This window comes from Oenanthe melanoleuca, unplaced genomic scaffold (genome assembly GCF_029582105.1).
Source record: "Oenanthe melanoleuca isolate GR-GAL-2019-014 unplaced genomic scaffold, OMel1.0 S049, whole genome shotgun sequence".
NCBI classification, from domain to species: Eukaryota; Metazoa; Chordata; class Aves; order Passeriformes; family Muscicapidae; genus Oenanthe; species Oenanthe melanoleuca.
The window spans coordinates 73032-84401 of record NW_026612698.1 but is presented as its reverse complement, the minus strand read 5'-3'; the positions used below and the strand labels follow the sequence as shown (position 1 = coordinate 84401).

Below are 11370 nucleotides of genomic sequence, written 5' to 3'. Positions count from 1 at the left end.
GGGAGGTGATGCCCAACACAGTCACAGGAGGTAATTGCTGTGCCTCTGGTTCTGAGCCCTGCTGAGCCTTGAGCTGCCATCTCTGCTCCTTGGCAGTGCAGGCACAGGCAAGAGAAATCATCCTGAGCAGCCTCAGGACACTTGGGTATTGAGCAGTCCTGCTGGGGTCCCTCCATGGGAGACACTGCCCAAAAGCTGGGAGGGGCTGCAAGGGCTGCCCATGGTGGGGAAAGGCAGAGTGGGAAAGCAGAGCTCCAGTGTGTCCTGACAGAGCCTGCCTCTGTCACCATGGGATGGGGGAGCTGGCCCAGCAGGAGGAGAGAGGAAGGGACGTTGGGAGGGATGGATGTGGTACTGCCTGCTGCAGTTTTCCCCAGGGATTTAGAGAGTCTCTCCTGTGTGGCATTGAGAGAGCCTCACGGACCCTGGGCTGATAAAGGCATTCATCCAAGGATGTGGCAGAGGGTATGGAAAGAGTGTGGAGAGTAACCAGAACCAACATAGAGCCCCCCAGGCTTCTCTGCAGCTTTGGCCATGCCCATTCATATCTGGCTCCCACAGCCTCACCTGACCCCCTTGCAGTGCCCAGTCTCCTAAGGCAGAACGGGATCCCAGCACACCATGGAAATGATTCTCATCTGTACTCCCTTCTAGATGAGCATGCTGGGAAAGCATCTCCAGCACCCTGGCTTCATGAAGATTTGCTGCCTCTGGAGCCTCCTGCAGGTATGTTGGAAATTTTCCTAAAAGAATAATCATTGACAACCTGGCAGAAACCAGGTGACACAAGCTTCTATGGCTGTTGAGTTACAGGTGTGTCTGCAGGGAAGAGCCTTCAAGATGCTTTGCTCACTGCTTCAGGAAAGCCCAGCTCCCATCACAGGGGTGAGCGCTGTGTCCCTGCTGACCCCACAGGCTGAGCACTGCTTTAGTGGGATCCATTCATCTGAAATGGAAACACTTTCTGTTAAGGTCTGCCAAGTGGGAGGAACAAATCTACAAATTTATTCCTGAAGGCATCCAAACACCTGGAAGAAAACCTGAGTCATCTGGAGAGACGCCGTGGTGGGTGCATTTCCCCCATCCTTCTCCTGAGACTCAGCTTTCTCTGCACATCTGGACTCACTTTGCCCTGCACAGAGGGAGGGATCCATGGCAGTCTCAATGCCCCCACTGCTGCTGCTGTCACACCCTGCAGGGCTGTTTCCCAGCCTGGCCTGGCTGCAGCTTCTCCCCAGCCTCTGCAGGAAGGCATTTGGAATCAGCTGACAGGGAGCCTAATCTTCAGTATGGACAATACAGACCCAAAGATCCCCTGAAATTTCCCAGTCTCAAGCGACACCAGGTGTAGGGGCTGTCTGGAGGATGAAGGGACCTGGCCAAGATCTAAAGCTTGGATGACTACCTGAACTTTATCCATGACTTCAACAAGCATTGTCTCCTGAAGATGGCATCTTCCTATTTGGGAACAACTGCATCTGATCCAGATGTCCCTTTTTCTTTCCCCAGAGATGGAAAGACAGACTGTGCTCAAGGAAGCATTTCCCGGAGGAAGCAGTGGCACATTGGTAGCCTCTGCTGAAGGAAGGGAGGTGATGCCCAACACAGTCACAGGAGGTAATTGCTGTGCCTCTGGTTCTGAGCCCTGCTGAGCCTTGAGCTGCCATCTCTGCTCCTTGGCAGTGCAGGCACAGGCAAGAGGAATCATCCTGAGCAGCCTCAGGACACTTGGGTACTGAGCAGTCCTGCTGGGGTCCCTCCATGGGAGACACTGCCCAAAAGCTGGGAGGGGCTGCAAGGGCTACCCATGGTGGGGAAAGGCAGAGGGGGAAAGCAGGGCTCCAGTGTGTCCTGACAGAGCCTGCCTCTGTCACCTTGGGATGGGGGAGCTGGCCCAGCAGGAGGAGAGAGGAAGGGACGTTGGGAGGGATGGATGTGCTACTGCCTGCTGCATTTTTCCCCAGGGATTTAGAGAGAGTTTCCTGTGTGGCAGATAGAGAGCCTCAAGGACCCTGGGCTGATTCAGCCACCCATCCAAGGATGTGGCAGAGGGCCTGGATAAAGTCTGGAGAATGACCAAGGCCACCACAGAGCTCCCCAGGCCCCTCTGCAGCTTTGGCCATGTCCATTCACATCTGGCTCCCACAGCCTCACCTGACCCCCTTGCAGTGCCCAGTCTCCTAAGGCAGAAGGGGATCCCAGCACACCATGGAAATGATTCTCATCTGTGCTTCCTTCTAGATGAGCATGCTAGGAAGTCTCCTCCAACACCCTTGCTTCATGAAGATTTGCTTCTTCTGGAGCCTGCTGCAGGTATGTTAGAAATTTTCCTAAAAGAATAATCATTGACAACCTGGCAGAAACCAGGTGACACAAGCTTCTGTGGCTGTTGAGTTACAGGTGTGTCTGCAGGGAAGAGACTTCAAGATGCTTTGCTCATTGCTTCAGGAAAGCCCAAGTCCCATCACAGGGGTGAGTAGTGTGTCCCTGCTGACCCCACAGGCTGAGCACTGCTTTAGTGCGATCCATTCATCTGAAATGGAAACACTTTCTGTTAAGGTCTGCCAAGTGGGAGGAACAAATCTACAAATTTATTCCTGAAGGCATCCAAACACCTGGAAGAAAACCTGAGTCATCTGGAGAGACGCCGTGGTGGGTGCATTTCCTTCATCCTCCTCCTGAGACTCAGCTTTCCCTGCACATCTAGACTCATTGTGCCCAGCACAGGGGGAGGGATCCATGGCAGCCTCGAAGACCTCACTGCTGCTGTCACACCCTGCAGGGCTGTTTCCCAGCCTGGCCTGGCTGCAGCTTCTCCCCAGCCTCTGCAGGAAGGCATTTGGAATCAGCTGACAGGGAGCCTAATCTTCAGTATGGACAATACAGACCCAAAGATCCCCTGAAATTTCCCAGTCTCAAGCGACACCAGGTGTAGGGGCTGTCTGGAGGATGAAGGGACCTGGCCAAGATCTAAAGCTTGGATGACTACCTGAACTTTATCCATGACTTCAACAAGCATTGTCTCCTGAAAATGGCATCTTCCCATCTGAGACCAACTGCATCTGATCCAGATGTCCCTTTTTCTTTATTCAGAGATGGAAAGACAGACTGTGCTCAAGGAAGCATTTCCCGGAGGAAGCAGTGGCACATTGGTAGCCTCTGCTGAAGGAAGGGAGGTGATGCCCAACACAGTCACAGGAGGTAATTGCTGTGCCTCTGGGTCTGAGCCCTGCTGAGCCTTGAGCTGCCATCTCTGCTCCTTGGCAGTGCAGGCACAGACAAGAGGAATCATCCTGAGCAGTCTCAGGACACTTGGGTATTGAGCAGTCCTGCTGGGGTCCCTCCATGGGAGACACTGCCCAAAAGCTGGGAGGGGCTGCAAGGGCTGCCCATGGTGGGGAAAGGCAGAGGGGGAAAGCAGGGCTCCAGTGTGTCCTGACAGAGCCTGCCTCTGTCACCTTGGGATGGGGAAGCTGGCCCAGCAGGAGGAGAGAGGAAGGGACGTTGGGAGGGATGGTTGTGGCACTTTCTGCTGCAGTTTTCCCCAGGGATTTTTAGGGAGAGTTTCCTGTGTTGCAGTGAGAGAGCCCTACAGACCCTGGGCTGATACAGCCACGCACTCCAAGGATGTGGCAGAGGGTATGCAAAGAGTGTGGAGAGTGACCAGAGCCACCCCAGAGCCCCCCAGGCCCCTCTGGAGCTTTGGCCGTGTCCATTCACATCTGGCTCCCACAGCCTCACCTGACCCCCTTGCAGTGCCCAGTTCCCTAAGGCAGAAGGGGATCCCAGCACACCATGGAAATGATTCTCATCTGTGCTTCCTTCTAGATGAGCATGCTAGGAAGCCTCCTCCAGCACCCTGGCTTCATGAAGATTTGCTGCCTCTGGAGCCTCCTGCAGGTATGTTGGAAATTTTCCTTAAAGAATAATTGTTGACAACCTGGCAGGAACCAGGTGACAGAAACTTCTGTGGCTATTGAGTTACAGGTGTGTCTGCAGGGAAGAGACTTCAAGGGGCTTTTCTCACTCCTTCAGGCAAGCCCAGCTCCCATCACAGGGGTGAGTGCTGTGTCCCTGCTGACCCCACAGGCTGAGCACTGCTTTTGTGGGATCCATTCAACCTAAATGGAAATACTTTCTTTTAAGGTCCACCAAGAGGGAGGAACAAACCTACAGATTTGTTCATGAGGGCATCCAAACACCTGGAAGAAAACCAGAGTAATCCGGAGAAACGCTATGGTAGGTGCTTTACTCTCATCATTCTCCTGAGACTCAGCACTCTCTGAACATATGGATTTGCCGTGCCTGGCACACTGGGGAGGGATCCATGGCAGCCTCAATGCCCCCACTGCTGCTGTCACACCCTGCAGGGCTGTTTCCCAGCCCTGGCCTGGCTGCAGCTTCTCCCCAGCCTCTGCAGAAAGGCAGAATCAGCTGATAGGGAGCCCAATCTGCAGCACGGGCCACGCACAACACTGAGATCCCCTGAAATTTCCTGGTCTCCCAGCACATCAGCAGGGGCAGCTATTTGGAGAAGGGTCGGTCCTGGAGCTCCTCCAAAACCCTGGGCATTATCCTTGGCCTTATCCATGTCTTGTACAAATATTGCCTGCAGAAGAGCGGCACAGCACAGAAGAATTATCCCATGCAGTCTCAGGGGTTCGGGTACTGAGCAGCCCCATGAGTGCCAAGGGGTGCAAGGTGCCTGCAGGCCCCAGCTCTGGGGTAACAGAGAACGTCCTGGCCATATCCACCATGCTGCCAGCTCAGCAGTGGAGCACAGCACGGCCTCACACTCCCCTTTGCCCCCACAGATGCAGTCGGTGTCTCAAGACATGATAAAACTATGTGGAAAAGGATGAGAAGTGTTTTCTGCTGGGAAACACATTGTTTGCTGAAGTTAATGGCCATTGTGGCTGGTGGGGCACTGCTCCTGATGATGTGTTTTGCCGGAATCTGGTATTGCTACAAGAGGAAACAGTGAGTGTTTTGCTGATCTCTGCCTCAAACAGCTTCTTTCAAAGGCTGCTGAAAGGAAGCACTCCCATTGAGGCTGCTGTGGAGTTGTGGATGGCCAGTGGTTGTCCAAATAACTCTGCCCAGTGCTTTAATTGGCCTCTTAATTGCTGGGCCTTGTCCCGGGCAGCCCTTTGGGACTGCAGCCAGTGCTGGCTCCCACTGAGGCTGCGTGGCCAAGAGCAGCCCCAGGAGCAGCAGGCAGGGGCAAAGCAAGGTGGGGAGGAGAAAGAGCGGGGCCCAGGTCACCCTTGAAAGGCAGACGCGCTCTGGGGCCGCTCCTGGCCAGGGACCCTGCCCAGAGCCATGGCCTGCTCGCCGGGCCTTGAGGGGCAGCTCCAGCCGGGCCAAGCTGTGCCAGCAGCTCCAGCCGTGCTGGGGAGCCTCGCCAGCTCTGGGCCCTGCTCTGCATGAGGGTCCCTGTGTGACACGGGCACCTGGGGCCTCAGCCACTCCTCTCTCCACAGGTGCTCCTGTGCAGATACAGAAGAGCAGCCCAAGAGCTCAGGCAGCAACAAATTGCCTCATGACAGTTCTTCACGCCTGTCCCCATGTGCTCTGCCGTGGCTATATCCCTGTCTGCGGTGCACCCCAGCCCCTCCAAAACGAGAACCCCTGCCCCCGAGCCCCTTGGCCCTGCTCCCCGGCCCAGGCTGAAGTTGGGCAGCCCCTGGTTTATGTTCAAATAAAGAAGTTGCGTTTTCAGAGCTATGTCCGGGTGGTACCTCCAGCAAAGCCCGCACAGCACCAGCACTGGCTGAGCTCCCTGTCCAGGAGCAGCCATGGGCCCACGGTGCAGGCAGGCAGCAGCCAGGCAGGGGCTGCTGAGAGCAGCCGTGAGGCCTCGAGGGGCTGGGGGAGCCCATGCTGAGCCTCCCTGGGCTCAGGGCACATCTCCTTCACGGCATCACCTGGGCCTGGGCCTCCTCCAGGGCCATGCCCAGGAAAAGAGGGAAGCAACCAGTGACTGCTTGCCTTGAGGAAAATGGAATGAGCCTCAGCTGTGCACCACAAGGAAGTCCCTTCAGTTAAATGGAATGGACAGACAATGCTCAGATCTAAACATCTCCACTCTTTACTGCCTCTCACTGAGATTTCCCTAGCACACATTACAGCACAGCCAAGAACTTCCAAGGGCTCAAAAAACAAAAAGCTTGTTGTTCAACATTATCAAGCAAACTCTGCTCCAAGAAGCGCATGTGTAGAGTACCTGCCACTTGAAAGACAACATTCTCTGCTACTACACAGACTAAGATCCCTTAACTCTTCTAGGCAAGACACCACAGAGGCTTATCTCATCAGAGCACAACCCGCTGTCTTCCCACAGTTCTCAGCAATTTTGAAAGAGAAAAGACACAGTGCTGAAAAATCCTTAAAAACTATATTACACATACCACATTTAAGTGATTAGCTTGTTAATGATGAGTACAAGCATTCTGAAAACCTCAAGAGAATATCTTCTCTGCTCTTCAAGACTTATGACTTACATTCTGTGCTTTTCCCAGAGTTTCTGGTTAATTTCTAAGCAATACAGAAAATGCAACAGAAAGCAAGCATGATATTAGAAACTTTTCCAAGTACAACACTACTAGGTATGTCTGGATGCCTATAAACTGGACAAGACTAAAATATACTTTTAAAATCATGAGAAATTTCTAAAATGTTCTAAAGTGTTATTACACAGTCTCAGACTTTCTGGAACAGCTATTTATTTTTGGAATTCAACTGTCAGCTCTTCCTGCAAACCTTGTTAAATGATCCATTTTCTTGACCCCTAGCAATAAACTTTTAAGGAAGTGCTGCAAGTTAGGAAACCTAAAGTGAACAGTCCATCATCATCAGTTCCTCTTTAAGGCATGTTCAATTTCAGGCAAATCTCACAGGACTGTAATCCTTTTTTGTTCCTAACTAATAGTTAGTGAAGTAACGTCATATCAACAGTGTTATATTTCAAGATGCATGAAAACATATCCAAAAATTTTCTCCTCCTTTTAGCTGCTCACTGCACTTTGTGTGAATGTATTACAGCTACAGAATTATAATTTTAGTTTTGTTCCCATATGCCAGATTGAACAAATGTTATGCAAAGAAAATAGATACATTTTATGGATGTATGCAAGTATATTATTCACTGATTTATAAGACATTGGTGGCTAACAAGAAATGTTTACATAGGCAACCTTCCTAAAATTCTATGTTGTATGGTAATAGAACTGCAATTCTGCCTGAGATTAGAAGTAAATTACTGTATCCAAAACCACACTCCAGGTATAAACATAACTTTATGAATAGCAAGTCTGCCATACATATCATTTTTCCATGGACATAACTGAACATACACATTAGCAATGCAAGACTCTAAGAAAAACTGGCAGACTTGTCACAGCTCTGGATCCAGCAGTGTGGGGAAAACTCATAAAAATGTGTGACTGGAAGGCAACGAGTGCTGATGGTGAGACTGCACACACATCCGTTGGCTGGTTCCAGAAACAAACTGAACAGCTGAACTCGAAGGCTAAACAACAGCAAATCTTTTGGATGCTTCTCATCTTAAGATTTCAACCAGTTTCAGGAAAATGTTCCAAATTCAGACTGCAACTCTGCCTCACTGTATAAGATTCACGTGTTTAACTTTAAATGTTACAAATGTAGCCAAAGTCTGAGGAAAATGGACAGGCAGGTGAAGAATGACAAGAAAGACGAAAAATACAAAGATAAGACCAAGATTCAGGAACATGAAAGACATGAGGTTTGATCATTTATTCTTTACCTCAATCATCTCCCTAATATATAGCAACAGGTATGAATAGTAGTTTTGTATATGTTTTTCTTTGGTTTATTTCCATGTTTATTTCCATACTGGCCCCGCAGGCCACTATTTATAGAATCAGTAACATTCTGATGCTTGTTTGATACAGTCATAGCATTAATCTAGTAATCTTTTTTATTTATTTAAAGACAGTATTTAGGAAAATTACTTCTGTAACCACAAACCGGTTTAAAGAATATTACTTTGATTCCCTTTGAAAAAATAAATCCGCATTTCCCTGAGGAGTGGATCACTCGCACTTTACTACAAAATGCAAAAGCCTATCAGTTGCATATTTTAACACTGTTGTTCAGTTCTTTGATTCACCATCCAATATTTGTCAGCAATGTATACTTTTCTGTTTTCTTATTTTACTGAGATTACAGCAGAAGTAGTCTAAATTCTTGTTTTACTAAGGAAATTCCATTGAGGTACGCTTTGAAACCAAGCTGTACAGTGACTAAATTTAAATCCTCACCACATGTCAAGATTTAAGTAAGGATTCAGAAGTCCCACTTTTTCTTACATGGAACAAACTAGACTTCTTTCTACAATTTTTATTTATAGCTGATCATGAAAAAACACCAAAAAAAAAAAAAAAAAAAAAAAAAAAAAGAAAAGAAAGAAAAAGCATTTCAGAAACCAAGGTAACTATGAGAGAGCAGGCATTCTATGACTTAGGCAATACTGGGCAACTTCCAACTAAAACCTGGTACTAAAGCAGCTCACTCTTCCTCTGACCTGCATAAACAAATGCAAGGTGCCAACACTGCTAAGTCATTTTATGCTCCAAGTCCACAACTAAGAGTGAGAGGTAAAAAAAGGGAACAAACGATTAAAATTATGGGAATTATTCCTTAAAATGAAGAGAGGTTGAACATTCCACCATTGCATAACTGTTTTCTACTGAAGCTTTTATAAAAGAAGCACTTAAGGTAGCATAACTTTTGTCTCCCAGTTAAAATATTGTATCCTCTTGGCTTCCTTCTTTTAAACACCAACAGTATTAAAGCACTTTAATCCACATCTCTCCCTTTTATGTCACATGAAGGCAGAAGTCATTCTTCTAGTGACTTAAATACCACATGAATTGAATCTTTTACTCATGTTATGAAAGCAGAAGTAGAAGGCATCATCAAATAATGGTTCATAATTTGGGACAGTACTCATTATTCCTTTTAAGGAATTTTTAAGCCACATAATTTCAAAGTGCATGCAATCTTTCTTATTTTATATTTGGGGAAGTCTGCTAGCAAAGACACCTTGATAACCAGTTTTAAATATAAACGTAATTACCCAATATTTTTAGACATTACATTGGCATGTAGACTTTGAGACACTTTTCAAGTATATTTCCAGAGGCTCCTGGGACACCTGTTACCAGGGCAACCTCTGAGGTCACACAAGCTACTGTAAATTACAGAAGTTTCAACAGACTCGAATTTATGTTAAAATTACATGTACCATGCATGACTGCAACCCACTACACCGCATCGAACCCATGCAGGTGCTGCTGGCCCTACAAGGGTCCAAGTCAAAAAGGGTGCTTCAGAGAGAATTTCTATCAACAAAAGTGACAGCGGGGAACATGGGGAACAGTAATTCTCAGCCTCAACACACCTGACCACTGCCTGAAGCTGACACGTCTTCTCACATCGCCAGATTCCACAGCGGGCTCATGTCACAGTAAGCCTCATGTCTGATCACATTCCTGATTTCCTCAACCATGTTCACTCCTCTCCACTAACCTCTTCCCATCTTTTATGGTCCCCTCCCAACCTCAGCAATGCTCCTAACCTAGCTCATGAAAATCCTGATGCTTCACTGTGTTTGCTTGGCTTGCAGGACAGCCAAGAGGCGGCTGCACATGTTGCAGCTCATTTGGAACACCACCTGTGCTGGAACGCCTGGCCCTGCAGACCTGGCACCTGCTCAGTAAGCCAATGCTATAAGAACAGATAGTGACTGCACTTTCCCCAAGTTACTGCCATGAAAAAAAAACACTGCCTCTTTTTTTTTTTTTTTTTTTTTTTGTCCCAGCTAAGAAAGAAGATCTGTCTAGACCTCTGGATCCTTAAAGGGAAAACATGTTATATGGCAAACATATTGTCTGAGCACTTCAGACAGGAAGCACATACAAAAGATCTGTCTCCTGCTGAGTTTATAAAAACCAGATATCTTTTAAGGAAAAGACTACGTACTTGGAGAAAACACAGTAAAACCTGGGTGTTTTCTCATTTACCAGAAACATTTCCATTCGCATGCAATAAGTCATGCTGCCACACAGAAATTTTTAATTTGTTTACTTTACTATAGCCACTCTTACATTTGAAACTAATTTGCACTATTCTCTGAAAGAATCACAGCTTTCTATTAAGTTTAGTTTATAAACCTTTTGCTACAATTTTAATCAGCAATATAGAAAAGAATCTGCTCTTTATTATGTCCTGGTTTTGGAAGGAAACTAGCCAGCCCGTAGTGCAAAAAAATAGTTCATATTAGAAGATTCCATCAGTCAGTAAAAAAAGCCAGTGAACTTCTATTTTCTACAGATTCTTTCACAAAAACACATTCAGATGATCAGTAAGAGTCTTGGCATCATTCTCCAAGTTCAGGACTCCAGACAGAGTAAAGCACAGCTCTGAACCACTTTCAAAATAGCTGACCCTATTCCTCTTCAACACAATGGTAACAGAGGAAAAACTGATCATCACACTCTCCAAACCTGATGTTAAAAAAAAAAAAAAATAAGCAACAACAACAAAAAAAAAAAAACCAACAACCAAACTCTAAAATATATTAGGAATTAAAAACTGATATAAAATTTTGAAGTCTCAGAATTTTTTCACTCAGTCCAATGAGAAAAATTAATATGCTTATATGCTTTTTAAAAGTTAAAAAAAAAAAAAAAAAAAAAAAAAAAAAAAAAAAAAAAAAAAAAAAAAAAGGTGGGGGGACAAACTATTTTTTTTTCTTTGGCTTTCTTATACATTTTATTTTCAATTTTAAAACAATGTCTTATATATATACCTTATTTTCTAGGGTTAAAAACACCTCACAGTAAAAGTTCAAATTTCTGAAAAGGGATCTGCTTTTTCAGTGGAACCAAGCCATGATTCCCAAGCATTGAACATCACATGCTCTAATAAATGAATGTACAAGCAATGATTCTACCTGGGAGGGGAGATAAATTTAGGGGATACTGGGTATGTACATCTAAATACATGTAAACACAAAACGTCAAACAGGATGGGGAAATGGCCATCTTCCAGTCTCGTATAGTTACTATTTTGAGAAGAAACACAAGGCCCTGCATTCTACCAGATTTTGCTGCCTGTATTACATGTCTCCTGTCCTATGTGCTTCAATTGAATCAGAATGTTTTTATACCATTTGTTATACACAGAAGTGCTCAAATTTCAGAGCAACAAGCTTTTAAAATCTTAATCAAACAACACACTTCAAAATTTTTCAGTGTTTTACAATTATCAAGAATTATCCAGATCCATAAATTATGGGGGAATGCATTCAATAAATTATATAGA

The 11370-nt window shown here is 46.3% G+C and overlaps 1 protein-coding gene across 1 annotated transcript; it reads left to right on the top strand.

The window, feature by feature from the left end:
- The first annotated feature begins 1043 nt into the window (after nucleotides 1-1043).
- Nucleotides 1044-5720, top strand: LOC130266456 (uncharacterized). The gene is made up of 11 exons (XM_056515724.1): nucleotides 1044-1065; nucleotides 1510-1617; nucleotides 2242-2313; nucleotides 2401-2472; nucleotides 2560-2652; nucleotides 3094-3201; nucleotides 3829-3900; nucleotides 3988-4059; nucleotides 4147-4239; nucleotides 4815-4980; nucleotides 5484-5720. The coding sequence occupies exons 2-11, from the start codon at nucleotides 1512-1514 to the stop codon at nucleotides 5671-5673; spliced, it is 1044 nt and encodes a 347-aa protein (XP_056371699.1). The 5' UTR covers nucleotides 1044-1065; nucleotides 1510-1511; the 3' UTR covers nucleotides 5674-5720.
- Nucleotides 5721-11370: the final 5650 nt, after the last annotated feature.

What these genes read in the sequence shown, in the direction of transcription:
- LOC130266456 (XM_056515724.1), top strand. Translation starts at nt 1,512, where the DNA reads ATGGAAAGACAGACTGTGCTCAAGGAAGCATTTCCCGGAGGAAGCAGT. An exon ending in GCCTCTGGAGCCTCCTGCAG is followed by an intron (nt 3,901 to 3,987) that starts GTATGTTGGAAA and finishes ATTGAGTTACAG; the next exon opens with GTGTGTCTGCAGGGAAGAGA. An exon ending in TATTGCTACAAGAGGAAACA is followed by an intron (nt 4,981 to 5,483) that starts GTGAGTGTTTTG and finishes CTCTCTCCACAG; the next exon opens with GTGCTCCTGTGCAGATACAG.